The sequence below is a fragment of the Canis lupus genome, chromosome 10 (assembly GCF_003254725.2).
Source record: "Canis lupus dingo isolate Sandy chromosome 10, ASM325472v2, whole genome shotgun sequence".
Taxonomy (NCBI): domain Eukaryota; kingdom Metazoa; phylum Chordata; class Mammalia; order Carnivora; family Canidae; genus Canis; species Canis lupus.
Window position 1 is genome coordinate 348326 of NC_064252.1, and position 23920 is coordinate 372245.

At 57.3% G+C, this 23920-nt stretch overlaps 2 protein-coding genes across 9 annotated transcripts; one reads left to right on the plus strand and one right to left on the minus strand.

Moving 5' to 3' along the window:
- The first annotated feature begins 211 nt into the window (after positions 1-211).
- On the plus strand, positions 212-2753 carry METTL7B (methyltransferase like 7B). Its single transcript, XM_025477108.3, has 2 exons — positions 212-954; positions 1962-2753. Exons 1-2 carry the CDS (start codon positions 457-459, stop codon positions 2196-2198), a joined length of 735 nt encoding a protein of 244 aa, XP_025332893.1. The 5' UTR covers positions 212-456; the 3' UTR covers positions 2199-2753.
- On the minus strand, positions 2714-22886 carry ITGA7 (integrin subunit alpha 7). 8 transcript variants are annotated; one of them, XM_025477104.3, is made up of 27 exons: positions 21383-21779; positions 16987-17114; positions 16808-16887; positions 15532-15787; positions 14917-15048; positions 14501-14620; positions 13432-13639; positions 13127-13320; positions 12623-12711; positions 12368-12495; positions 12166-12261; positions 11937-11998; positions 11623-11792; positions 11030-11179; positions 10313-10428; positions 9689-9881; positions 9529-9609; positions 9343-9422; positions 9127-9201; positions 8914-9016; positions 8199-8375; positions 7904-8035; positions 5893-6006; positions 5573-5671; positions 5359-5484; positions 4281-4393; positions 2714-3383 (listed from the first exon to the last, which is right to left on the minus strand). In XM_025477104.3, the coding sequence occupies exons 1-27, from the start codon at positions 21586-21588 to the stop codon at positions 3323-3325; spliced, it is 3489 nt and encodes a 1162-aa protein (XP_025332889.1). In that variant the 5' UTR covers positions 21589-21779; the 3' UTR covers positions 2714-3322. The 8 variants fall into 8 exon arrangements, with proteins under 8 accessions (XP_025332889.1, XP_035552175.1, XP_035552174.1 ...); XM_025477103.3 differs by lacking the exon at positions 2714-3383 and adding an exon at positions 3490-3876; XM_035696282.2 differs by lacking the exons at positions 4281-4393; positions 21383-21779 and adding an exon at positions 22759-22886.
- Between the last annotated feature and the right edge of the window lie 1034 nt (positions 22887-23920).

Consider the following 23920-nt stretch of genomic DNA (forward strand, 5'->3'; position numbering starts at 1 on the left):
CAAAGGCATGTTACAGTTTACAGAGCCCTGGGGATGTGCCAGGGGAACCCAACCAGATTTTCCAGCTTGCATAACCTGAACAGATCCTGGGGACAGAATGAGGGCAGCACATGCCCATGAGTCAGCTCCATCCGCCATTTGGCCCCCGCGAAGCTGTGATCTGAGACATGTCCCCCCTTCTGCCCTCCCCTCTCCCCTCTAAACCTTCAACTGCCACCTTCAACTGCCAGTGCCCCAGAACTCAGGACATCGGCACCACCTGTTCCTCTACCCCACATAAAACTACAGGGCTGTAGGACCTGTGCCCTCTGGCCGGATTCCATACACCCTCCCCACCCTGGCAAAGAGAAAATTGACAAGTAGAACACAGGGAACAAAGTCCCGTCACAGGGGTAAGAGACTCCTGTCTGCAGCACTGGAGGAAGAAAAAAAACCAGTGCCTCGAGTCAGTGGGTCATGGATGCCCTGGTCTGCCTGCTGCAGCTGCTGCTTCTGCTCCTGACGCTGCCCCTGCACCTGATGGCTCTACTGGGCTGCTGGCAGCCCCTGTGCAAAGCCTACTTCCCCTACCTAATGGCTGTGCTGACGGCCAAGGGCAACCGCAAGATGGAGCGTAAGAAACAGGAGCTCTTTGGCCAGATAAACAGGCTTACAGGAGCCTCCGGGAAGGTGGCCTTGCTGGAGCTGGGCTGTGGCACCGGGGCCAACTTCCAGTTCTACCCAGCGGGCTGCAGGATCACCTGCCTGGACCCAAATCCCCACTTCGAGAAGTTCTTGACAAAGAGCATGGCTGAGAACAGGCATCTCCAATATGAACAGTTTGTGGTGGCTTCCGGAGAGGACATGAGACAAGTGGCTGACAGCTCCATGGATGTGGTGGTCAGCACCCTGGTGCTGTGCTCTGTGCAGAGTCCGAGGAGGGTCCTGCAGGAGGTCAAGAGAGTGCTGAGGCCGGTGAGCAGGACGGAGCGGGAATGGGCGAGGGGCAGGCGACCACCGAGCTGGCCACTCCAGGGTAGGGGATGCGGTGTCCTAGCACTTTCCACCCCCCTCTGCTGGTAAGGGGCGAATGCGAGCAGCGAGCAGCGCCTCCCTGGGGCAGACAGGGTGCCAGGGTGCCGTGGAAGCACACAGGAGAGCCACCTGATGGGGGTGGGGGGACACCTAAGGAGGTGATGTTTACATTGAGACCTGAGACATTAAACAGAATGTGGAGGAGCAGGGAAAGTAAGAGCGTTCTAGATGGAGATGTTTGAGGAAATAGAATCCATAAGATTTCGAACTGGGTGTGAAAGGAGTTTAGGATGGTTTCCAGGTTTCTGGCATGAGTGACTGGTGGAGGGCAAGTGGGAGGGTAGAGGGAAGTGTCATTTGCTGAAATGAGAGAAACCTGCCTGGGACCTGGTTAGGTCTGAGATGCCACCGAGACAGGCCGGCAGAAAAGCCATAGAGGCAGTTGGAGGCCCAGATCCAGAAGTCAGAAAAAGATGTTGCCTGCACATAGAGATTTGGATGTCACCGGCTTGTAGTCGGTAGATTCAGAGCACCAGGGTGCAGGAGATCTTCTAGAGAGGGTTCAGCAAGGAGAGAAGGGCTGAGTCCATCAGGAGTCAGGTGCAAGATTTCCCTGGGACGTTGGCCAAAGCATAAGGTTGGATTGAACGCGTCTGAGTCAGAAGGTGGCGCCTCCGTATACAGCAAGACCTCTGCTCCTGTCTCTCCGTGTCCGTCTGTCTGCCCTCTGGCCACCATCCCCACTGGCAGCTTCTGAGGGGGAGAGTAAGAGCCAGGAGCCACAGGAAAAGTCCAGAGCACAATGATTTGCTCCATAAACCTGCAGACCAGCAACCCCTGCTTCCCTAAGAGGTTTGACCAGGCGCGACCAGGGGGCTGCAGGTGAGGTGAGAGGAAGGTTTTGGAATGGAGCCCAGAAGTGACACTAACTCTCTCTTCTCTGCCAGGGAGGACTGTTCCTTTTCTGGGAGCATGTGGCTGAGCCACGTGGAAGCTGGGCCTTCCTGTGGCAGCAAGTTGTAGAGCCCACCTGGAAACACATCGGGGATGGCTGCTGCCTCACCAGGGAGACTTGGAAGGATCTCGAGAGTGCCCAGTTCTCCCACCTCCAGATGGAACAACAACCCCCTCCCTTCAAGTGGTTGCCTGTTGGGCCCCACATCATGGGGAAGGCTGTGAAATAACTCTTGCCCAAGTCCAGCCTCGGGCCGGGCCGAGCAATCCCGCCTACCGGCGGAGTCTGTCTTCTACTGAGAGGGATCCAGGCAGAGAAGCCACGCTCCCCATCACCCCCTCTTCTCCCTTCTCCTATCTCTGCCACAGGTCTCACTTCAATCCTTCCTTCCAAGGTGGAAAAGCTCTATTTCCTATCTGGCTGCAGGAAGGAAAGTGACATCCTGTCCTATCCCTGACTGCGAATTCCTAGGCTGGGTCTCCCACTTTTTGCCCACCCACTGCTAGAGCAGTTCCCTGTCGCTTTCCCTTGTTCCCCTAGTAAAGCTCCCCCTCGTCTTTGCCTGAGACCACATCCATGTGCCTCCAGGAGCTCATCACAAAAGTCATCATACGTGCACCCCTGCTGGCCCCCAGCCCTCCCTCTCGCTACCACCTCTGCCCTGAGCCCTGGGGGTGCAAAGAAGCAGCCGTCTCCTGGGGACCCTGGACGAGGAGGAGCAGGACTCAACAAAGAAGCCAGAGGTTTTATCCTGAAATATTTTTTAATAAATAGACAAAATCCACTAGATTGATGCACCAAACTAAGGTCAGAAGAGACAGGAAACAGGGAGGAAAGAGCCCCTGAGTCAGCAACACAACCTCCTCCCCACCCTTCTGGGCTTAAGGCACTTTCAGGGGGACAAGTCCTTGGGGCCCAGTTAAACGGGGTAAATGGAGAGGGAGGAATCGAGGTCCCTGCTCCCACTTTTGCGTCAGGACATCGCTGCCCTTCCCCTGTCCCACAGCCCCTTCCTGATATACTGCCCTCATCTCAGTGTTCTAAGGGTAAGTGTTGGGGGGCGCTCCTTGTAAGGGTGCAGGGAGACACCTATGCCTCATCCTGATGGGACACCAGCAACCCACTCTACCATCTTCATCCCAAGGAGCCATGTCCGAGGAAAGGGTGGAGGGGACACAGCGAGCTAGGCGGTGCTTGACATGGGATGCCCATCGGAGCCTGGCTCAGGGTGCCCATCTGCAGCCAGGATGGGGTGTGCATCGGGGCCCTCCCGGCGGGGGCTGCCCCAGTTGTTCCTCAGAATGGTGCCTGTCTTCTCCTCCTTGAACTGCTGCCGGTCTTCCCGCGGGATCTTCACCGCGTGGTACTGGGGTACAGTGGCCTCGGGGTACCGTGCCCGCTTGAAGAATCCCATCTGTAAGGACCCCAGGTCAGGCATGAGGACCCTGCAGGCCTGAGGCCCCTGGAGCAGACGCCCAGCACAGCTCAGCGCCTTGCCTCCACCATCAGTGGGACGGAGAGCACCAACTGCCGCAGACCTGGACGCCAGGTCGGACCGCACCCAGGGCGGTGCGCGTCCCCCACAGGTGCCACAGTGAATGCTGGGCCCCCAGGTCCTCACTCACAGTGAGAGAGACCAGGAGGGGCCAAAGGTGCAGGACCAAGGACATCTCCCTTGGCTCCTGAAAGGGGGTTGAAAACGGAACAGCAGGACTGCTGTCCCCGCCCAAGTTTTTATGAGACCCAGTAGCATGCCCCAAGACGTAAAGGAGATCTGAGGTCTCCCTAGACCCCTGCATACTCGGAATGACTCCTCTCAAGCTTCAGACACACACCCTGTGTCCTCAAACAGCATCCTCCCCGGGGCGGTGCCCTCCTGTCCATGAATATGGTGGCCTAGCTGCTCCCTGCATCGTGAACATGCGGGCTCTTAGGCACCAAGGTGGAAACGTGCCCCTTGCACACTCACACTCAGGCTCCCCCGAGACTCACATGCTCAGACTGCACAGCATGTCCTTGCACGTTTTTCTCTGCACACTCGTGCCCACAGAAAAGCCATGCACGGCACCCTGCCGCACTCCCACATGCTCATATTACATGAGCCCAGCCACCCCTCCCGATATGCCTCAGGTTGGGTATACTCACCCTTAGGATCTCACCCTTAGAATTACCTTCCGCCCCTTTTCCTAGAACTCACATCACCCTTGTGCAATCTCATTTCTTGGTCCCCTGAATGCTGGGGGCTGTGCTCACACTCACACTCACACACACAAACATATGCATACGCACACACATGCACACACACAATTACCCCACAGTCCCTGGGCCCCCAGCTTCCACGGCCGAGGGCTGCACAGCCAGATGGGCCCGGTGATAGTTGGTGGGAAAAGATGAGCTCTGACTGCTCCGATGGAAGAAGCCACACTGGGATGTCAAGGGGTGGGGGAGCAAAAGAGGTGGAGGACGGGAAGACTCAGGAAGCATAGAGGCCCTCATCTCTACTCTGTCCCCCTTCCATGAAACCAGGAGCAGGGATTCTGGAGCCAGTTTCACGAAGGTATGAATCTCCCCAAAGACTGGCCAGGCTCCCAACAGTTAGGACGTTCATCATGAGGCCTGGTCCACTGATGACTCACATTCGCCAAACAGTGAGCTTGGTCTGCAACTGGTCCAGGGAAGACCAGGGGCAGTTTTCCACGAGGGCCCAAAGCCCGGATGGTTCCCCGTAGCCCAGATGTGGCATTTGGTTCAGGGTGTGATGACTGGTGGTGGATGGGAGTCCCTGTACTGACCTGTGCACGCGTGTGCTTTTACATGGAACCCCAGACCCAAACGGGATTGTCTACACTCTTGTGTACGAAGATGGGCCCATGTAGAGCCTGGGACGTGGAGGTTCTGAGTCCAGTCCTAGAGGTTGGTCTCCACGCTGTTGTGTCTTCTCTGTCAGTTTCCTTCCCAGCCTTCCCTGCCATGCTCTCGCTAAATCAGACCCCACTTCCCTGCTTCCATGACTCTGCCTCCCATGGTCCCACCCACCTCGTCTCCCACATCCAGATCCCATGACTCCACCTTCTTCTGGGCTGGCCACCTGCTGTCATGGCTTCTCACCTCTGAACCCTCACTGCACGATCTTGCCTTCGTGCCTACTGCCTTGTCCTTACACAAGGCTCATGTCCCCCACTAGACTACCAAGTCCCTGAGGACAAGACCTGTATCTGACTTCTCTCTGAAACATTCAGAGCCCGACAGAGTCCCTGGGACATACAAGTGTTCAATGCAAGTGGGCTGAATAAATGAGAGAGAGGGTGGGAAAGAGAACCATAGCATGAAAGGCCACCTGCCCAACAGGGAGGCCCAGCCCCTGGCAGCCCCACCTCCCCAACCCTCACCTTCCACATGAGCAGCACCAGCAGCGCCAGCACCAGTAGTCCCGCCAGCACAGCCAGGAGGATGACCCACCAGGGGACTCCTTCTGCCACCACAGCCACGGGGTCCAGGTAAACCATCACTGGGATCTGGGGAATGAAGGGTTAGGGGAACAAGGGCTGGAGCAAAGAGAAGGAAGAGCTTCCCCACCCCAACTTCCCCAGGCCTGCAGCTCACCACTGTGGAGGCATCTCTAAGCACCAAGTTCTTGATAGATGACTTCACGGTGATATTGGCTCGGACAGTCACTTCCAGGGACTTCACAGCTGAGTACTCCTAAGGGAGCAGAGGAGGCCAGCCTTCTCCCACATGCCCCATGCCCCCCGCCCCAGCTCCGGAAATTGTAAAAGGAATGGCGTCCAATGCAGAGGGCATTTCTGCCTGTCTCGGGTTAAGAGCAGGCTGCATCCGGCCAGGGAGAAGGCTGGAAGGGCAGTGAGCCCCAGAGGGCCTGCTGGGGAAGAAGATGCCAGCCAGCACCACCACAGTGCTCTTACCTCCAAGAAGGTGCTGTTCCAGAGGCGGCCCCACACATGCAGCACAGCGGCGCGGTCAAAGCTATATAGAGGGCAGCTGAACACCACACAGTTGGCAGTGCCCCGGGCACAGTCCTAGGGGCCAGGACAGGCAGGGCTCTGAGCCAGCTGGCCCCAGCCCACTGAGCCTCCGCAGGGCCCAGCACCCTCACATAGAGACACAGAGTCTGCCTGCAGACTTCACTCCATCCCTCCATGAGCTCCCGCACCTTAGATCCCCTTTTGCCCTTGTTCCTCATTCATATCTCTCCCATTTTCCTTATCCAACCTCAAACTCGCCTCCTCCAGAAAGTCTCCCCAAACTAACCCCATGGTCCAAAAGAGCAGCCTACCCCAAATTTGGTCTATCTGGCTTTGAAACACATGAGGAGCAGGGAGGAGGTCTCCCATTTGACAGCAGCAACACAGTAACTTCCCCAATTAATGCTTACGTTATATAATAACGGCCCCATTTACTGAGCACCTCTTGTCTGCAAGGTACTTATTAAAGCTTCACAGCTGTCCTGCAAGATGCATATTATTATCATCCCCATTTTCCAAATTAAAGTTCAAAGAGGCCAGGTGTAGGGTGCCTGACTGGCTCAGTCCATAGAGCATGTAACTCTTGACTTCAGGGTCATGAGTTCGAGCCCCATGCTGGCCAAAGAAAAATATTTTTTTTTGACAAACTGTTTATTGAATTTTATGTCACTACAGGGTATCTCTTATTGTAGCCTAGGTTTCCGGGAATCAGGGAGGTGGCAAAGTGGCGATGGTGAATTTGGGAATCTGGTCTCTAAAAAGTACCTGCCGCTCTACCCCTCATTCTACAATGGCTGCCAGGCGAAAGGAAATTACTTTAAAAAGAGAGAGAGAGGGCAGCCAGGGTGGCACAGCGGTCTGGCACCGCCTTCGGCCCAGGGTGTGATCCTGGAGACCCAGGATCGAATCCCATGTCAGGCTCCCTGCATGGAGCCTGCTCTCCTTCGGCCTGCTCTCCTTCGGCCCTCTCTCTGGGTCTCTCATGAATAAATAAATAAAACTTTAAAAAAAATAAAAATAGGGGATCCCTGGGTGGTGCAGTGGTTTAGCGCCTGCCTTTGGCCCAGGGCGCGATCCTGGAGATCCGGGATCGGATCCCACATCGGGTTCCCAGTGCATGGAGCCTGCTTCTCCCTCAGCCTGTGTCTCTGCCTGTGTGTGTGTGTGTGTGTGTGTGTGTGTGTGTGTGACTATCATAAGTAAATAAAAAATTAAAATAATAATAATAAAAAAATAAAAAATAAAATAAAAACAAAATAAAAAGAGAGAAAGAGGCACCTGGCTGGCTCAGTCAGTGGAGCATGAGACTCTTGATCTTGGGGTTGTAAGTTCAAGCACCACACTGGGTGTGGAAGTTACTTAAAAATAAGATTTAAAAAAAAAAAAAAAAAAAAAAAAAGAGGCCCTGTGACCCGGCTCAGGTTGCACAGCTAGCAAAGCTGAGAAGTGGAAGAAGAGATACTTGAATCCAGGTCCATGTTGGGCAAAGCCACACTCCTGTGCTAAGCCCAAACCCACTGAAGGAAGAGGCGGCTGTCGTACCCTGTCCCCCAGCATCTCCTGGGACAGCTGGGGGACAGGGTACTTAAGCCCTGCTCTGTCCAGGTCTGACCTAACTCCATTCAGCTCAACACATCCACTTATTTTTTTTTTAAGATTTTATTTATTTATTCACAAGAGACAGAGACAGGCAGAGACACAGACAGAGGGAGAATCAGGCTCCATCCAGGGAGCCCAATGTGGGACTGGATCCCGGGTCTCCAGGATCATGCCCTGGGCTGAAGGCGGCGCTAAACCGCTGAGCCACAGGGCTGCCCATCCACCACATCTTTCAACAGGCCAGCCCCTTGGACACCCAGCCCCCGAAAGCTCATGTGCGTCAGCGCCCCCCGTCACGTCACCAACACCCCCGCCCCACATTCTGACTGTACCATGTTTGCCCTGCCCTCACCAGGGTGATGTTTTTCTTCTTCTCAGCAGAGGACACTGGCCACCAGGATGTGCTGGGCTCCAGATGCTCAGGATGCTCCTCCTGCTTGGGCTGCTCCAGTTCCCGCCGCCTCCTATCCCTGCTGTCCACATCCTGGACGCAGGCAGTGGGAGCAGTGAGCGTCCCTCCAAACACAGCCACCCCGAGAGGGCATCTCCTCCCCACATCCTTCCCCCTGGCTCCCCACGACATCTTCCCAAAATCTAACCCCTGTCACCCTGCCTCAACGGCCCTAACCACTCTGCCTAAGCCTCACCAGATGGAGGATGTTGGGCCTTGGGGAACAGAGGCCCTTCCGCCTGGGCCCCTGCCCGCCCTCCAGCTCCACTCGCATGGGGTACAGCAGCCACTTCCCGTTGGCAATCTCATGGGGCCACATGATGTTGAGGAAGGCAGAGCCCAGGGTGTTAAGTGACTGGCCTTGGTTGGAGACCTGTGGGCACAAGGGAGTGTGAAGGGATGGCGCTCAGTTTCGGAGCAGGCCCGAAATCTGCAGAGACAGAAGGGACAAGGGCTGAGGGAAAGGCATCAGGAAGCAGAATCGCAACAAGGACTTGGGATCCTAAGGCCTCACCAGGCATCATTCTCCTGCCCACCCCAAAACCAGGAAGGTCTGGACATGTCCCTGCGAGACTGCAGAGGCCCCAGCTAACCAAGGGCAGAGTTCTAAGGAGAGATATAAGCCCGCCTTCACTGCCCCCATCCCCCAGCTAAGGCCCCTCACAGAAAAGCTTCCCTGTGCCCTCATGGCCTATCCAGTCGGACAGGTGAGATGTCTATACAGGGATGACCAGGAAGCGGTCAAGTGAGGCCCCAAACACACAACTGGCCGCAATCAAGGTCCAGGAGTGAGAGGAGGCCTTGAACCCACTGGACCATCAAACCGCCATAGGCCAGGAGAACCACAGCTCTTGGGACATGTCTCAGCCTCTCTCTGTGTCAAGGAGGGAGGGGCCTTACAGGACACTCACCGTGACCTCATACTTGACCTTGCTGCCTATATCCCGCTCAGACTTCATGGCGCTCTCACCGCGCACCACACCAGAGAAGAAAAGCTGCTGGGGAACGGCCACCCTAGCATGGACAGGTCAAAATGGGGGCTGAGGAGGCCCAGGGCCTGGCCAATCGGACAGGGGAGCAACACCCACCCCTCTGACCGGTCTGCCCATGCAGACAGAGCTTACCCTGCAATGGACAGTGGCAGCTCAATGAAGACACGCGCTCGGACGGAGATGAGATGCAGGTCCTGCTCACTGATCCTGGCATGCGGGCAGGAGCGGGCATGGGTAGTGGGGCACAGGCACCGCCCCAAGGGCTCCGATGAAGGCAGCAGAGCCCCATCCAAGTGGCACCGGCCCAGCTGCCCCTTCCCTCACCACCCCCTGGCCCACCAGGCTTACGTAGCCAACAGCAGCTCCACTTCCAGCTCTGTGGTCTCAATAGTGATCCCTGAGGTGCTAAGGATGAGGTAAAAAGTGACCTAGGCCAGGAGTGGGGAGCAATGTGAGTCAGGGAAGGCTAGGGGCTGGAGAAGGGGTCAGGGCTTAGAGATGCACTCGGACAGGGATAAGTGCTGATGTGCCAACCTGGGCACCTCTCTTCATGGGGTTCCCCAGCTCGCACTCCACATGGGAGGCATTCTCGTTGGACACGCAGAGCGGCTTCTCCTGCGGCGGGGAGAGAAGGAGAGGTCAGCCGGGGTTACTGGAGCCTCCGAGCACCCCAACCCCCGCCACAGGTCCTCACCGCAGGGTCCAGGGCTCGGACTCCTGAGTAGTGCAGAGAGGCAGGGAGGGTGACCAGAAGCTGGGCTTCGTGAGCATCATCCCCATCAGCCTGGGGCTGGGCTGGATCCGAAGGCAGGTTGGTGACTGTGAGCTCCAGGCCAATGACGGGCTGCCCACTCAGGGCAAACAGGGCTGTTGTCCCGTCCGCATCCCTGGAGGTCAGATCCCACTCAGTCTTGATCTGAACACTTCCCTCTCCTGCCTCCACTCCCCGAGTCTCTCCTCCTGCTGGCTGCCCCACAGTTCCCTCCACCCCAGTCCAGGCCTCAGGTCTTCCCAGCCCAAGAGACCGCTGTTCCGGTCCGAGCTCCCTTACTTGCTCACCTGAGGCAGCTAAGTCAATCACTCTAGGCCCCCATTTTCCATCCACAAAGCAGCTAATAACAAGCCCTACATCGCTGGGTTAGGAAGACTAGGGAGTGCGCTGCGCATCAGCTGCACCCTATTCTGTGTCTCGTCAAGGCTCTTCCTTGCCAGGAGGGCCTCTGGGCCCCATCACTGACCCTCCGCCCTCCTGAGGGGGCTTCCTTTTCTTCCTTGAACTCTTGCCTTCCCCCTGTACCCCACCCCGGCTCCCCCTCACATGGGCAGAGGCTGGAACTCCGAGTCGCTGACCCGGGCGCAGAAGCGGGCCTGGACCAGCTGCAGATTGCTCTGGCAGACCTTGTCCTCGCCACAGCCTTGCTTCAGGAAGTGGATCTGGGGGGAGATGCGAGGAGAGGCTCATTCCCGGGTCAGGCGGGCGAGGTGGGACGGCGCTCAGCCCTCAGATCTGCTGCTTGCCCCAGCGTGGTACTGAGCCGCCCACCGGCCACCCTGAGCCACGGCCCCCCCACCTCGGTACAAGTGTGAAGACACTGAGGTGGAGGCCCGCAGGCCAGCCCTGACCACACTTCCCCAGCGTCCCTTGCTGGGGAATCCAGAACGGATCCCGGGCTTAGAATGTGAAGAGAAGTGAAGGGCATCACCCCCGGACTGCCCAGGAGAGCCCTACAAGGAGCTTCGCGCTCCCCCCTCCAGCTGATAGGGACAGAAGTGACCTAAGGACCTGGAGTCGCGTCTGAAGATGGCTGATCCCCGTCAGCCCTGAATGAAAGGGTGGAACCGAGGCCCGGTGTCCCTTCTAACTAGGAACACGTAATCAGTTGGGCCATTTTCCATTTTGGGGTCTACTTGTCACAGCACCTAGCAACATGAGGAATTACTGGGGTAGCGTGTGAAGGAGTTTCAGAAGTTCTGAATGCTTGTCACTGTGAAGGATGGTGACATTACTCCTTCCAGCTCCCTCTCCTGAGCTCACCTCTGTCCGTTGTGTGCTGGACTGGTGAGCATTGAGGATGGGGGCCACTGGGGGCAGCCCCTGGCCAGGAGCCTGTCGCCGGAGCCGCGGGGTCTGAAGATTGTAGGACAGAGTCACCACAATGGCCCGAAGCTTGTCTTTGACATTCTCCTGGGAAGAGGAAAGATGGACACAGATACTAGAACAATCCTCAGGCCCCAGCCAGACCTAGGACAGGTTCTGAAAGCTGCCAAGAAGCTCGAGGAGATGAAAGAGAGAGGTAGAGACCAGAATGAGGGAGAGGGAGAGCAACTGGCATGGAAAAGGGAAGAGACCAGGATCTAGGACATTGAGGACCAGATGTGACAAGGGAACCTGCCATCTCCACCTCCATGGAGGACAGAACTTGTACTCTGGACACAGAAGGCAGAAGACACAAGAAGGCAACAGGTGAGGAGGAGATCAGCCCATCAGGGAGGCTTCCCCAAAAGTTTAAATCAAAGAATGAAGTGTGAGCATGTTAAGGAAGCAGCTAAAAGGAACCAAAGAAAAGAAGTCAGGCGATGACAATGACCTCCCCCACTCCCCACCCCCGCCAAGGGGCCAGTGTCCACCTGTAGCTGGAACATGGTGTCTCCACAGACTCGGTCATGCTGGTGCTTCAGCCACACAGTGCCTGAAGACTGGTGCTTGGGGTCGTCTGGGCCACGGCTCAGGAAGGTCACACGGGGGACCTGGCCCCGGAGCCTCCTGTCTGTGTCCCCATCTAACACATAATCCAGGGCTGTGGCATGTGGGGAGAAGAGAGGAGCCAGTGAGCTGGGGAACTGCACTAATCTGACCCTGTCTCCAAGATGCCCTCTGTCCACCTCAGAGTGACCCACCCTGAAACCCAACAGGGTGGAAAATTGGAGGGGACCTCACTCACCCACAATAGGGCTGTAGCTGCTGGGTGTTGCGATGTAGCTGAAACAGACCCTCAGGTCCACACTGGGTGGGGGGGGGGCAAGGGTGGCTCCTGAGGCAGGCAAGGCTGACGGGCCAACGCCTCACTCCTGCCCCAGCCCAGCCCCCCAGCCCCACACTGGGCAGAGAAAGGGAGGATGGGGGAAAGCGGACCCTGAAATCTCCCTGCCTCCCCTTGGATCCTGCCTCACCAGACCAAGTGGCCAGCAGCGCAGTTGGGCTGCTCCAGGTCAATGGTTCGGGGAGCGATGAAGACCTCATGGGAGACTTGAAGGATGGGTCTGGCCCTGGGAATGGCGAGTGGAGCACAAGAAACAAGAGACTCTCAGGCAGGGAAAGGGAGGAGCTGGCCTCAGGGAGGCAGAGGAGAGGAGAGGAGGGGAAGGGGCCCACCTGAAGAGCACAGCAGTGTCGGCCAGGGAGCCAACCAGCAGGTCCGGGTAATGGTTCCCATCCACATCCAGGCCACCCGACAGGGAATAGCCAAAGCTCTTTACGCCCACAGCCTCACCCTCCAGCACCTGCAGGACCATCCCATCAGCTTCCCCACAGCATCACCACCAGCTCCACCCCCTGCCCTCCGCTGTTGTGCCCCCCAGACTGCCCACACCCATTCCCTCCACACCTCATCCCAAGACCCCCCCTCACCTGGGAAGGTTTGACGACAACCCCTAGGCTGCTCCCATGGTAGATAAAGACTTTCCCATCCCCATCAAAGGGAGCCCCCACAGCAATATCTGTGGGCACAGGAAAAAGCTAATCAGACTGGGGTAGGGCTGGGGAGGGGGGTCATGCAGACCCCAACTTTCCCTCAGCCATTCACTTCCATGTAATATGTTCTCTATTTTATTGAGAGGCTACTAAGTCCCGGGCACCTTCCTCTCCCTGCCAGCACCTTACACACATCATTTTTAAGCCTCTTGGCTGCTCTCTGCAGATCTTAACCAGCTCCAAAAGTTTACCTGTACAAGGTCACAAAGCTGGTAAATGGTAAAGCTCAGATGGGAGCCCAGGTTGCTTCTCTCCTAGAGCTTTCCCCCTTAAGCTCTGAGGCATTCCCCCTGCCACCCCCCTACCCCTGCCCTGCCTCTGCCCTTCCCCTGTCCCCTCCCCCACTCCCCACCCCCAAGGCTTTCCAGTTCCCAGTCACACCTGCAAAGCCGTCTTGGTTGAGGTCTCCCAAGACAGCCAGGCTGATCCCGAACATGGAGTCAGGGGAACCACACAGCCGGAGAGGGGACACCCCAGCCCAGTGACCTCCCTGGTTCAGGTACACATAGACAGCACCCCCCAGCTCTTCTTGGCGCTCAAAGAAGTAGGGGGCACCCACTACCAGGTCTGTCCAGCTATGGAGAGAGGGAAACTGGTCAGTGTGGCTTCCTCCCCAGCCATGGGAGCCAGAAAGATGCCAGAGGCCCAGCACCCCCCAGGCTGCACTCTCCTGTGCCCACTCTCACCCATCGTTGTTGAGATCGGCCACAGCCAGTGAGTAGCCAAAGCCAGATGTCAGGCGCTCCCCAGACAGCATGACTTCGGGCACCAGGCGGCTGGCGCTGTCTTTGCGCAGAATGACCACAGCTCCCTTGTGGTTGGCACGAGGGGCCCCTGCCACAAAGCTCAGCTCCTCTGCACGCACCAGACCCTTCCCCGAGTCAATGGAGAAACCTGGGTGGAGGGACTTACCAGTGAGCACTCCCCAAAAGCCTCAGGAGCCAAGGTGTGACCAGGCTCCCCCCAGTGGGCCCCCTCCTCAGGGGTCTGGAGCCAAAAGGTATAGGTGCCCGCCAAGCTAGCACCACCACAACTGGACTGCTCTGCCTCCCCCTCCGGAGACCCAGCTGCCCTCCCACAGCCCAGACTACAGTTTGGCACAAGAAGTGCCATGCGTCAGCCTCGGGGCCTGGGGAAGAAAGAGCAAGGCAATGGCCAGGAAGGCCAGCTGCCTGGGAAACAGCTGAGCAGGGCACCACGTGCGAGACTCCCAGGGAGCTGCTCTCCCCTCTGCACACCCACGAGGCCCCAGCCCCATCTAATGCACCTACTTTGCTCCCACTCCCACCATGCTGGCAGGGAGAGGAAGTCTTCACGTGGACAGGGGGGAGAGATGGGGAAGTGGGAAAGACCTTGATTCACCCAAACATCACCCAGGTCTGGTTTCCTCCCCCTCTGCAAAGGGGAGAGGAGACAATGAGAGGTACTTACCAACAAGGCTAGACCTCTCTCTGGCATGAGCTAATCATCCAGCCCTCTGAGAAACTCTCACTAGAGCTCTAGCCCCTTTCTCTCCCAATCCAGGCTCAGCCCACATAGTTCTTCCTCCAGGGAGACCCCCATTCACAGCCCCCTAGGTCATCCCCCTTGGGACATCTTCTCAGGCCTGCTCACTGGGCCCATTTCGTCTTGGAAATTTGGGCCCAATATGTATTTCCCTGAGTGTGCATTGGTGAGGGCAGGGCAGGGCAGGAGAGGAGGGGAGGCCAGGCCAAGCCCCCAGGGCCCAGGGGGACATGGTGGGAGCTTACAAACCTAAGTAGCTATTCAAGGCCAAGTCTCCGGCTGGTCCTGGGAGCCGGTCAGCGGGATCCAAAGTTTTATACACCAGCTGGTCAGGGTCTGAGCTATCAATGTTGGTCACAAAGAGCAACCCTGCGGGGGGCGGGTGGGGGAAGACACCAAGGACGGGACATCCAGAGGAGGGGCCACAGAGTGGGGAGGTAGAGACAGACATAAAGGCAAGAAGGAGGAAGAAGAGGAGGTGGAGAAAGCATAGGAGAGAGACAAAGAGACCAGCAAGATAAGAATCAGAGACGGAAAGACAGAGAGAGACCGGAGAGGAGCCAGAGACAGAGCCAGAGCCAGAGACAGAAGGATGGGAGTGTGGAGAGGGAGGACAAGAGAGAGTAGAGGGTTAGAGCAGCTCTGGGCCAGGGAGGGGTCCCTACCAAAGTAGCTGTTGGCAGGGACTGGGATGAGGCGGGGGTCCTGCTCCTTTTCTCCCCCCGCCTCGTAGGGCCCGTCGTCCAGGTGCGCCAGGTCCACCGAGCCCGGCGCACAGAGCTCCACCCTGGCAGTGCCTGCAAGGACAGACCTGTTAGTGCCCAGGGCGGGGGGGGTGGGGTGGGGGGCTCCTCTGGGGCCATGCGCCAGCCGGACAGGCACACAGGGAAGCCCGTCCTGTCCTCCGCAGCCCCATGCCCACCCCTTCCCCGGCCCAAGCCTGCAGGTCCCCCGGACTTGCCACCGCACTCACCGAGTGGCAGCTCAGCCAGGGTGTGCGGAGACAGGAATGGGAGTGATGAGGTGGGGGCTGGGGTGTCGGAGCGGGCCCAGCCGTGCATGTGGGCTCATGCCAGCAGGGTGAGGAGCGCTCGGCCATTCGAAGGACAGAAGACACCCCATTTGCGTGTGCGCTGGCTCGGCTGGCCTGGGACACGAGGCGGTGCCCGGGGCCGCAGGGGGAACGTGTGGGCGTGCCTGGCCACGCGCTGCCCCCAGTCCCAGCTCTGAGGTCAGAGGACATTTTGGGTCCCTTCTCCCCTCCCCAAGGAGTGACTCACCCTTCCAGTTATAGGTTCCCGGGGCCCCAAAGAGGAGGTAGTGGCTGTCGGGGGAGAAGGCGGCAGCTGTGCCCTGCTGGCAGAACCCAAACTGTTCGTGGCCCTGGGGGCGCCCCTCACAGAACTTCCACTCCCCGCCATCCAGTTCATCGCGGGCGGCCAGGTCTTGGCTCAGCACGAAGCAGCGGCCGATCACATCCCTGGTCTCCAGGATCTGGTCTACTCGCTGCCGCGCCTCGTACCGGTGCGCGCAGGTCTGCAGGAGGAGGCAACGCGGGTGGGCGCACCTGCAGACGTCTGCGGAGCACCACTTCCGAGCATGCACAGCGCAGCGACATGGGTCACTTGGGTACCACCCCGCCCAGCGTCAGGCAATGCACACGCCCTGGCCCTACACTCACTCCCTCGTCCCCGCAGGAAGCGGCCTTGTTCCCGCTCTGCCCTGGCAGGCACTCGAGGCAGGACTAAGCTGGCACACAGCCCCCAGACCCGCCGGACCTCTGTCCCCACCGGGCCAAGCTGTCCTGCCTCTGGGCCTTTGTAAGTGCCCCCACTTTGCCCTCAAAGAACTCCCCTCGCTGTGCGCTGGGAGCATTGCTCATTCTCCGAAGGCTGCCTGACACCTCCACCCTCTCTCCACGCCTCCCTTGGACGTTCACGCACTGGGGACTGGACTGCTCACATAACATTGGCCACATTCTGCGCACCGCGACTCACAGTAGTGTGTTTGTGCATATCAGTGATGATACAGAGAAACAGAGAATGAGTCTCCATAACGATGCGGTCGGCTTTTTGAGCCCTGGACCAGGCTTTACACTTCGTGTCTCAGTAACTAGCACAAGCCTGATGCTTAAAAGGTTCTCAGTAAGAGTTTAACAAATGGGGGCGCCTGGGGGGTCAGCGGTTGAGCATCTGCCTTCGGCTCAGGGTGTGATCCCAGGGTCCTGGGATCGAGTCCCACATTGGGCTCCCTGCATGGAGCCTGCTTCTCCCTCTGCCTGTGTCTCTGCCTCTCTCTCTGTGTGTGTCTCTCATGAATAAATAAATAAAATCTTTTTTAAAAATCTTTAAAATTAAAAAAAAAGAGTTTGACAAATGGACAGATGGACGGTTAGATGGTTTTAAATTTGTAGGGACACATACTGTGTCTTGTAACTTTGGTCCTGGGAATCAGGCCATCGTACCACACTCAAGCACACCTGAGCACAGGGACATATGGTTTGTGCCATATACACACACACACACCTTGCACACAGTCCCAAGAAGTGGTACTCACGACAATCTTCCCCCCAGGTCCCTGACTCCGAACGCTGACTCCCAACCACTGGTTCTCCTTACTCTCCTTCTGCACATCAGCTAGAGGCAGGACAGTGGGAATGAGGAGAGGGAAGAGGAGGCCAAGTCCTCTCCTTCCCCTTCCTGTGCCACACGCCCCCAACCCTGCAGGGTCTACACCTCCACGGTCGATGTCCACTCTGTAGCAGTCAGTCTCTTCCAGGCTCAGGGGGCAAGCAAAGAGGCCTCCGGTGCGATTCGCCTGCTGCCCGGGCAGAGCCAGGGCCTGCGGAGCACCCACCAGCAGCCTGCACAGCGGAGCAGGGGCAGGGGTTAGCAGCCGGAGTGCTGTGCCTCCCCAGCACTGCTCAGGCCCAGCCCCTCCCAACCAAGTGAGTGTTGAAGAACTAAGGAGGAGCGCTGGAAGTCCATTTCCCTGAGTCCTGGCAAGGGCAAATTAATACCATGCAATCATCACATTACATAAGCACAGACACACATATGCCCTGGATGAGGGCCCACACGCACTGTAGACACACACACACACACACACACACACACACACACGTGTGTGCACACATGCCAAACCAAGTGGCCTGGCCAGCACAGCTAGTTTGAAAGAACCGCCTGTTCCCAGCACCTGTTCCTGACCAGGCCTTCCCTACCCACGTCCTGGCCCATCCCCAAGCTCTGCCCTCCTCCCCAAGCCCAGTCCAGTTGGAACCCACCCAGAAATGCCAAGAATGCTGAGAGCAAAAGTAACAGCGTCCCAGGCTGGCACCACGAGGTGGTCCAGGCACCAGCTTCAGAAGCCAAGGAAGAGGCTAGATCCGGGCCTGTTTCCCCTTCGTCAGGGACCCAACGGAGACCCCATCCCCCCAGCAACACTGCCAACCCAGGATTGTCTCAGTCACTCCAGCTGGCATGGAGGTAGGGGCAAGTTTCTCATCTGTCTCCAGTCCTACCCCCATTTTTCTGCCCATACCCTGAATCCCCTTCCCCATTGTTCCTTGTCCTCCCCACATCCATGATTTTCCCCATTCCTCCCACCCTCCCTGCCCCCAACCCTATCCTCTCCCTTACCTCCCCCTCAGACACTTTCCCAGCTAGAACTTTCTTGGCAGGACAATTTTCCATGATCACAGCCAAGGCTTCTTCCCCAGGGGAGGACTATGCTGGGAATGGAGGTTGCCTGGGTCCCCTGGGGCTGAGCCCCAGGCTGGGAGCGAACGAAGGGGTAAGGTGAGGTGACTGGCACCCAGCTGACTACAAGGATCTCTCTCCACAGAAGGAGGGACTCAGAAGTAGACGCAGGGCAAACCTCAAGGCCTCTGTCCCAGTCTTTCCTCCGTCTCCCTTGCTGGGGGACAAGGCCCAAAGTTGTGTCAGACAATATTGCAGACAGGCATCTATGGGGTACTCTGCCAGTTCTGAGGGGGAGGGGAGGGCACAGAGCCACTCTCCCTTCCCACAGCTCTGGTCTCTTAGCAGCTGTCATCCCGCGTCAGAGCCAGTGTCCAGGGAGAGGAGGGGGCGGGGAGTGGCAAGGAAGCGGGCATGGTCGGTTGGCACTCATTACCAGCCTGTGTATTGAGACCCTATCACCTGCCAAGCCCTGTGTCAGGCACTGGTGAGACAAGGAAGTAACATTTATTCGGCACCCACTGTGGGTCAGTCCCTAGGCTAGATGCCAGGGATATGAGGACCTAACGTTTGTCACCCTCTGCCTATGCTCCAGGCATCAAGCTAGGCAACCTACATGCATTCTCTCATTTAAGCTTCCCAACAATCCTATGTGAGGATTCTTCCCGTGTCTTTCAGATGAGGAGACTCACTGAGACACGTTAAGAAGGATGCTGGAATTCAAATCCACATCTGCCCAATTTCAAAACCCATGCATCTTCCACCATATGCAACCAAATGATGAGCCATCTCCAGAATACCGAGACCACTCCAAAACAAAAAACAAAACCAGTAGGAAGGGGACGGGAGGGTATCCCACACAGAAAAGGAAACCTGGTGGCGTGGCCAATCTTGAGACAAGTCCGCAGTACCCCCAACACACACCTCCAAACTCAGAGATGGCCATCTCTTGGAGGACTGAGGCTCCCTTGTTCATCTTTGTGCTTGCCCCGTTGGATGCATGTGGACTCATCTGTAGAACATGCACGTTATGTGGGCTCACAGGCACACCCACTGCCTCGCCTGGTCAGCTCATAGCTAAGCACCAGGAAAAGCTACAATCAGCGCTCAGTGTTCACATCTCCCCTAGAGGTCTAGAGTAGGGAGGAGAGTGGAGGGAAGGGTTCCACAGGGAGGAAAGGAGCCGGCGCATACACATGCCCAGCCTCACTCTCAGTGGGGAACAGACCAGCCTGCCCTCCCTGGAACAGCCTCTCTAGTCCCTCCACCTCTGCCCCAGCCACACACTTTTCTGGCTTCGTCTCACAAACCCCAGCCACCCAGGCCTCTGGACAGAACACGAGCCACAGCTGTAGCCACTGCAGACAAAAGCTAGAGCGTGTCAGCAGCTGGGGGCAGAGGGATTCCCTGAGAGCCTAGCTAAGTGGAAGCAAAGGAGTAGCCCACTACCACTGCACCTCTCAATTCTGCATGCGCTCGAAGGCTCTGACCGAGGCCTGCCCTCCCTGACTCTCAATCTGGGTGGCCCTCTGGGGAGGGTGCTTGGCCTGAAAGCTGACTCAGCCAGGGGGATCTAGCCAAGCCTTTGGATCCAGGCTTGCAGCAAGGTGCTATAGCTATTCTCTAGCTCTTTGGAGCACGACATGATACGGGAATAACAGTGCTAACACTTCCAGAGCACTCCCTCTGGGCCTTACGCTATTCTAATGGTTTTATATATACTAAGAATTCTTAAACTCCACAACCACTCTATCTGGGAGTCCTACTGTTTAACGCCGTTTTACAGTTGGAAGATACAAATGAGGCTGAAACCACAGAGCAAAGAAGGTTTGACATCAAAGTCTCATCCAAGAGCAAGACTGAAAGACATCAAAATGGGTGAGGCTTTTCAATGGGTGGATGCTGGTGAAGGTGACCTGCAACTCAAAAGCTAGGGACTGAGCAAGGAACCTGGTGTCTCACATGCCACCAGGCAGCACAGCACCCCTTGCTGGAGCAAAAGCAGGCTTAGGCAGTCAGGCTCCTCTGGGAAAGCCCCCAGCTTGGCTTTGGGAGACCTATTCGGGGGCCACCTTCAGAGAGGAGGGGGAAATAACAAGAGACCAAGCTATTAAAAATAACCTAGAATTTGCCTGGAAATAGCTCAGAGAGTTCAGCATGTCCTAAAAAGGCCTCCAGTCCTGGAACTCTGGCAGATGGGGGAAGAAGGGAGGGAGGGAGGCAGAGATGGGGTAGGAAGCAGATAGAAGACTGAAGAAGAAATGAAGTCAGTTGCTTTTTATCTCTCCCAAAGTTTGGGGGAACCACTGACCATGCTCCCTGATGACAGGGGTAATGGAAGAAGAAAAATTGAGACCCAGCCTCTCCTCCCGGAACGGAACGGGAGGGAAGAGAAATGAGCTCCTGTCCCTAGCCTCTGCCCTCAGGCCAATAGTGCCGGGGAGGAGACAATCCCAGTGGACGGCATTGATCCCAGTAATGGACACTTAGTGTGGCTTAGGCCCTAGCCTAGGAAAGCAAAGCCCCCTGGCAGGAGGGGGTGGGAAGCTTTCTTCCCCTTGTCTCTCTTCATAAAATCATACGTGTAGCAGGAACCAATAGCACAGGAAACGTGACAGACACAGGCCCCACACACATGTGCCCATCTCCCATGCGTCTGAACTGATCAGAAAATAACTAGGATGGTTCTCTGCCCCTCACTCCTCCCTGCTTTCCCCCACTGCTGAGATTCCTAGACCTGGCAATTTCCTGAGGAGGAGGAAGGGGAACAACCTGGCCCAGCATCTGTCCTGGATCTCGCTCTCACTCCTGCTGCTGCTGCTGCTACAACTTTTGGGGGCTCTGTTTCCTGCCACTTTATCATCAAATCATCTACTACAGGTTGCCATAGTCTCCCAGGTCCTCTTCCAACCTTCCCATGCTCTTGAGTCACAGAACTAAATGGCAGGGCTCTCCTGGCCTCCAGTGTCCTCCTGTCTTCCCTCTATGCCATGGCGATGTTCTGATGGAGGTTATTTCTGGGGTCCACCCTCCATCCCTCCCATGGTGTCTTCAACGTCTTTCTCCTTTCCCTCTCCTCCTGCCCGAAGCGGAGACAAGAAGTCCAGTCCCCCTTCCTGACAGTATCCAGTCCTCTGAAGGAGGGGAAGTCACAGACCCCCGGGGCTGGAGCACGGATGCAAGTTTGGGGGAAAGGCAAAAGGAGAGAGTTCCCCGTCAAGAAAGGAACCTCGCTCTCCAACTCACCCCCAAAGCAAGCCCCTGATCTCAGGCCCTGAGGGCGCGCCTCCGGACCCGCGACCGAGGAGGCAAGGTTGAAGTGCGGGTTATCTACGGACAGCCTGAGTCGACGTGGGGTTGAAAAACGGAGAGATGGGGAAGGGGAGGGATGTGTGGCTCGGCACGGGGACCCTGGGCGGGTGCTGTGACTCACCAGCTCTGGGGTCGGGGCTGCAGCTGCCGGTGCAGAGCCACCGAGAAGCCGAAGAGGCTCCCCGGCTCGCCCTCCTTGCTCAGGGCGCCCGTCACGTCCAGATTGAAGGCGACAGCCCCCGGGGCGAGCAGCGCGGCCAGCAGGGAGCCAAGAAGGCATCGGATCCCGGGCGGCCCCCAGGGACCACGGCCCCGAGCCCCCGCCATGCGGCGAACGCTGGGCGCGCTCCCCACGAGCGCAAAACACTCGCTGGTGCCGGAGCCCCAGGTCTCCCACGGCGGCTCTCCGATCTCGAGTCCCGCAGGTCTGAAGGGGCCTCGCAGTCCCTCTCCTCGCCACCCCCCTCCCGCCGCCAGGCCGCCCGGCGCCCCCAACACCCGCTAGGCGACTGCGGCAGCCGCAGCCCAGGCGTGCGTTCCGGCTCCCGCCTCCCCGCCCCCGGCCCCGGGAGCCCCGCCCCGGCCCCGCCCCCGCGCGGCAGGTGGAGACTTCGCGGCGTCGCAAAGGGGTGTCCAGGCTGGCGACCCTGGGCGGGAACCGGCCTCGCTCGCCCGCCCGCCTCCCCCCGCCACCCCCCCACCCCCGGCTTCGGCCCCGCCCCCGCCCCCGCCCCCGCCCCCGCCCGCGCGCTCCTGCCCTTCCCCCTACTCCGTCCCAAGCCCGGGAGTGGTGAGGGCGGCGCCCGAGAACGGGGACAGAGAGGACAAGTCCAGATAGAAAAAGACCGAAAAAGAGAAAGGAGGGTGAGAAACGAGAAGTGCGGGAGGCTGAAGGACAGGCTGGGGGGAGAGGCCGACCGCGAGATGAAAGGGGAGGGTCCTGTGTGGTCCTGGCGCTCCCTTCTCTCCAGGGTCGCGTAGGGCGCCCGGCGCGCTGCTCCAATCAAACGGTCCCATCCCACCCAGAGACCGGCAGCGACAACGGCTGTGCTAGCCACATCCCCAGCATTCAGGCGAACCGAGGAAAAGACAGAAACAAGAGGAGAGAGAAATTCAGCAGGTCTGGGGCGGAGAGCAAAGAAGGCGGGTAGAAACAAAGAGAAAAGAGAGAAAGAAGAGCGAGAGTTTGATCAATGAGGAATTGAGGGGGCGCCTGGCTGCCTCATCCGAAGAGCCAGCGATTCTTGACCTCGGGATGGCGAGTTCCAGTCCCACCTTGGGCGCAGAACTTGCCTAAATAAATAAATAAAAGGAATGGAACGAAGGGAGAAAAGAAAAATGACTGAAGTGATGGATACAGGAAGAGGAAATCAATTAAGCTGGGGAAAGGGAGTGAGGGGTCCAAGAAGAGCAAGGGCAAAGATGAAAAAGATTGGACCCAGAGGCAGAGACATGGAAAGGTTGTCTTCGGCTCTCAGGCCCCTTCCCTGAACTGACCGTTTCCCACCCTCGGACGGGGAGGGAATGGAGAAGGCAGTGCACCCCAGTCGGCACCAGGCGGGATCTGGGTGGGGCTTTGCAAGGATCTCCACCGGGACCAGCAGACCTGCCCCTCTTCCTCTCCCTTCCCGTCAGGCTGAGACAGAAGCAGAGGGAGGGGGGACATTTTCCAACCCTCTGCTATTTATAACTCCAATCCAGAAATGGGGCCCGGAGGAGAGATAGGAAATAATTTGGCACAACTGGAACCTCTCTTGCTCTCACCTCCCCTTCTCCCTGGGCGTTGGTCTTGTGTATATCCACCTGTCCTCTTTCCTCTCCCTCTCTATCTGGTTTTGTCTCCTCCCAAACTCTAATTTTGTCCCCCTTCTTGTCTCTATCACCTGGAACCCTTCTCCGATGATTTCTCAATGTCTCTAATGTCTCTGTCCCTACAACTCTCTCTCTCCTATCCTTAAGGTTTCATCTTCTCATGGGGCACCTCTGGCTCAGTCGGTAGAGCATGCGACTCTTCATCTCAGGGTTCTAAGATTGAGCCCCGTGCTAGGTGGAGAGATTACTTAAAAATGAAATCTTTAAAATATACTTTTTTTCTCTCCTCCCTCCCTTTCTTAAAAGCTCCAGTGCACTCTACCTAATTTCTCTTCCCATGCCCCTTTTGTCTCTCTTACTTCTTTGTCCAAGATTACCCTTTTTTTAATTTAAATTCAATTAGCCAACATGTAGAACATTCTTAGTTGCGGATGTAGAGTTCAGTGATTCATCAGTTGCACATAACACCCAGTGCTCATCACATCATGTGCCCTCCTTAATTCCCGTCACCCAGTCACCCCCTGCCCCCACTCACCTCCCCCAAGATTATACTTTTAAAAACACACAAAAAGGTAGGCTTTCTCTCTGCAGGCCCTGGGACAACCCTTGCCTGGGCAAGTTACTAAGCATTTAAAGATTTGGGCCCCTGTTTTTGCAACCTACACTATAGGCATCCCCTCTAGGGGACTAGCATGCCTCTAAATAGGTGCTATCAAGGAAACACATGCGCTGCCAACAAGCAGGCACCAGGATCCTTTCTTATCCCCAGATCTGCCCTCTCCATCCCTTTTCTATCGCAGAGCTCCAGACTGTAGAGCTGATATGAGAATGCAGAGTAATAAGATCA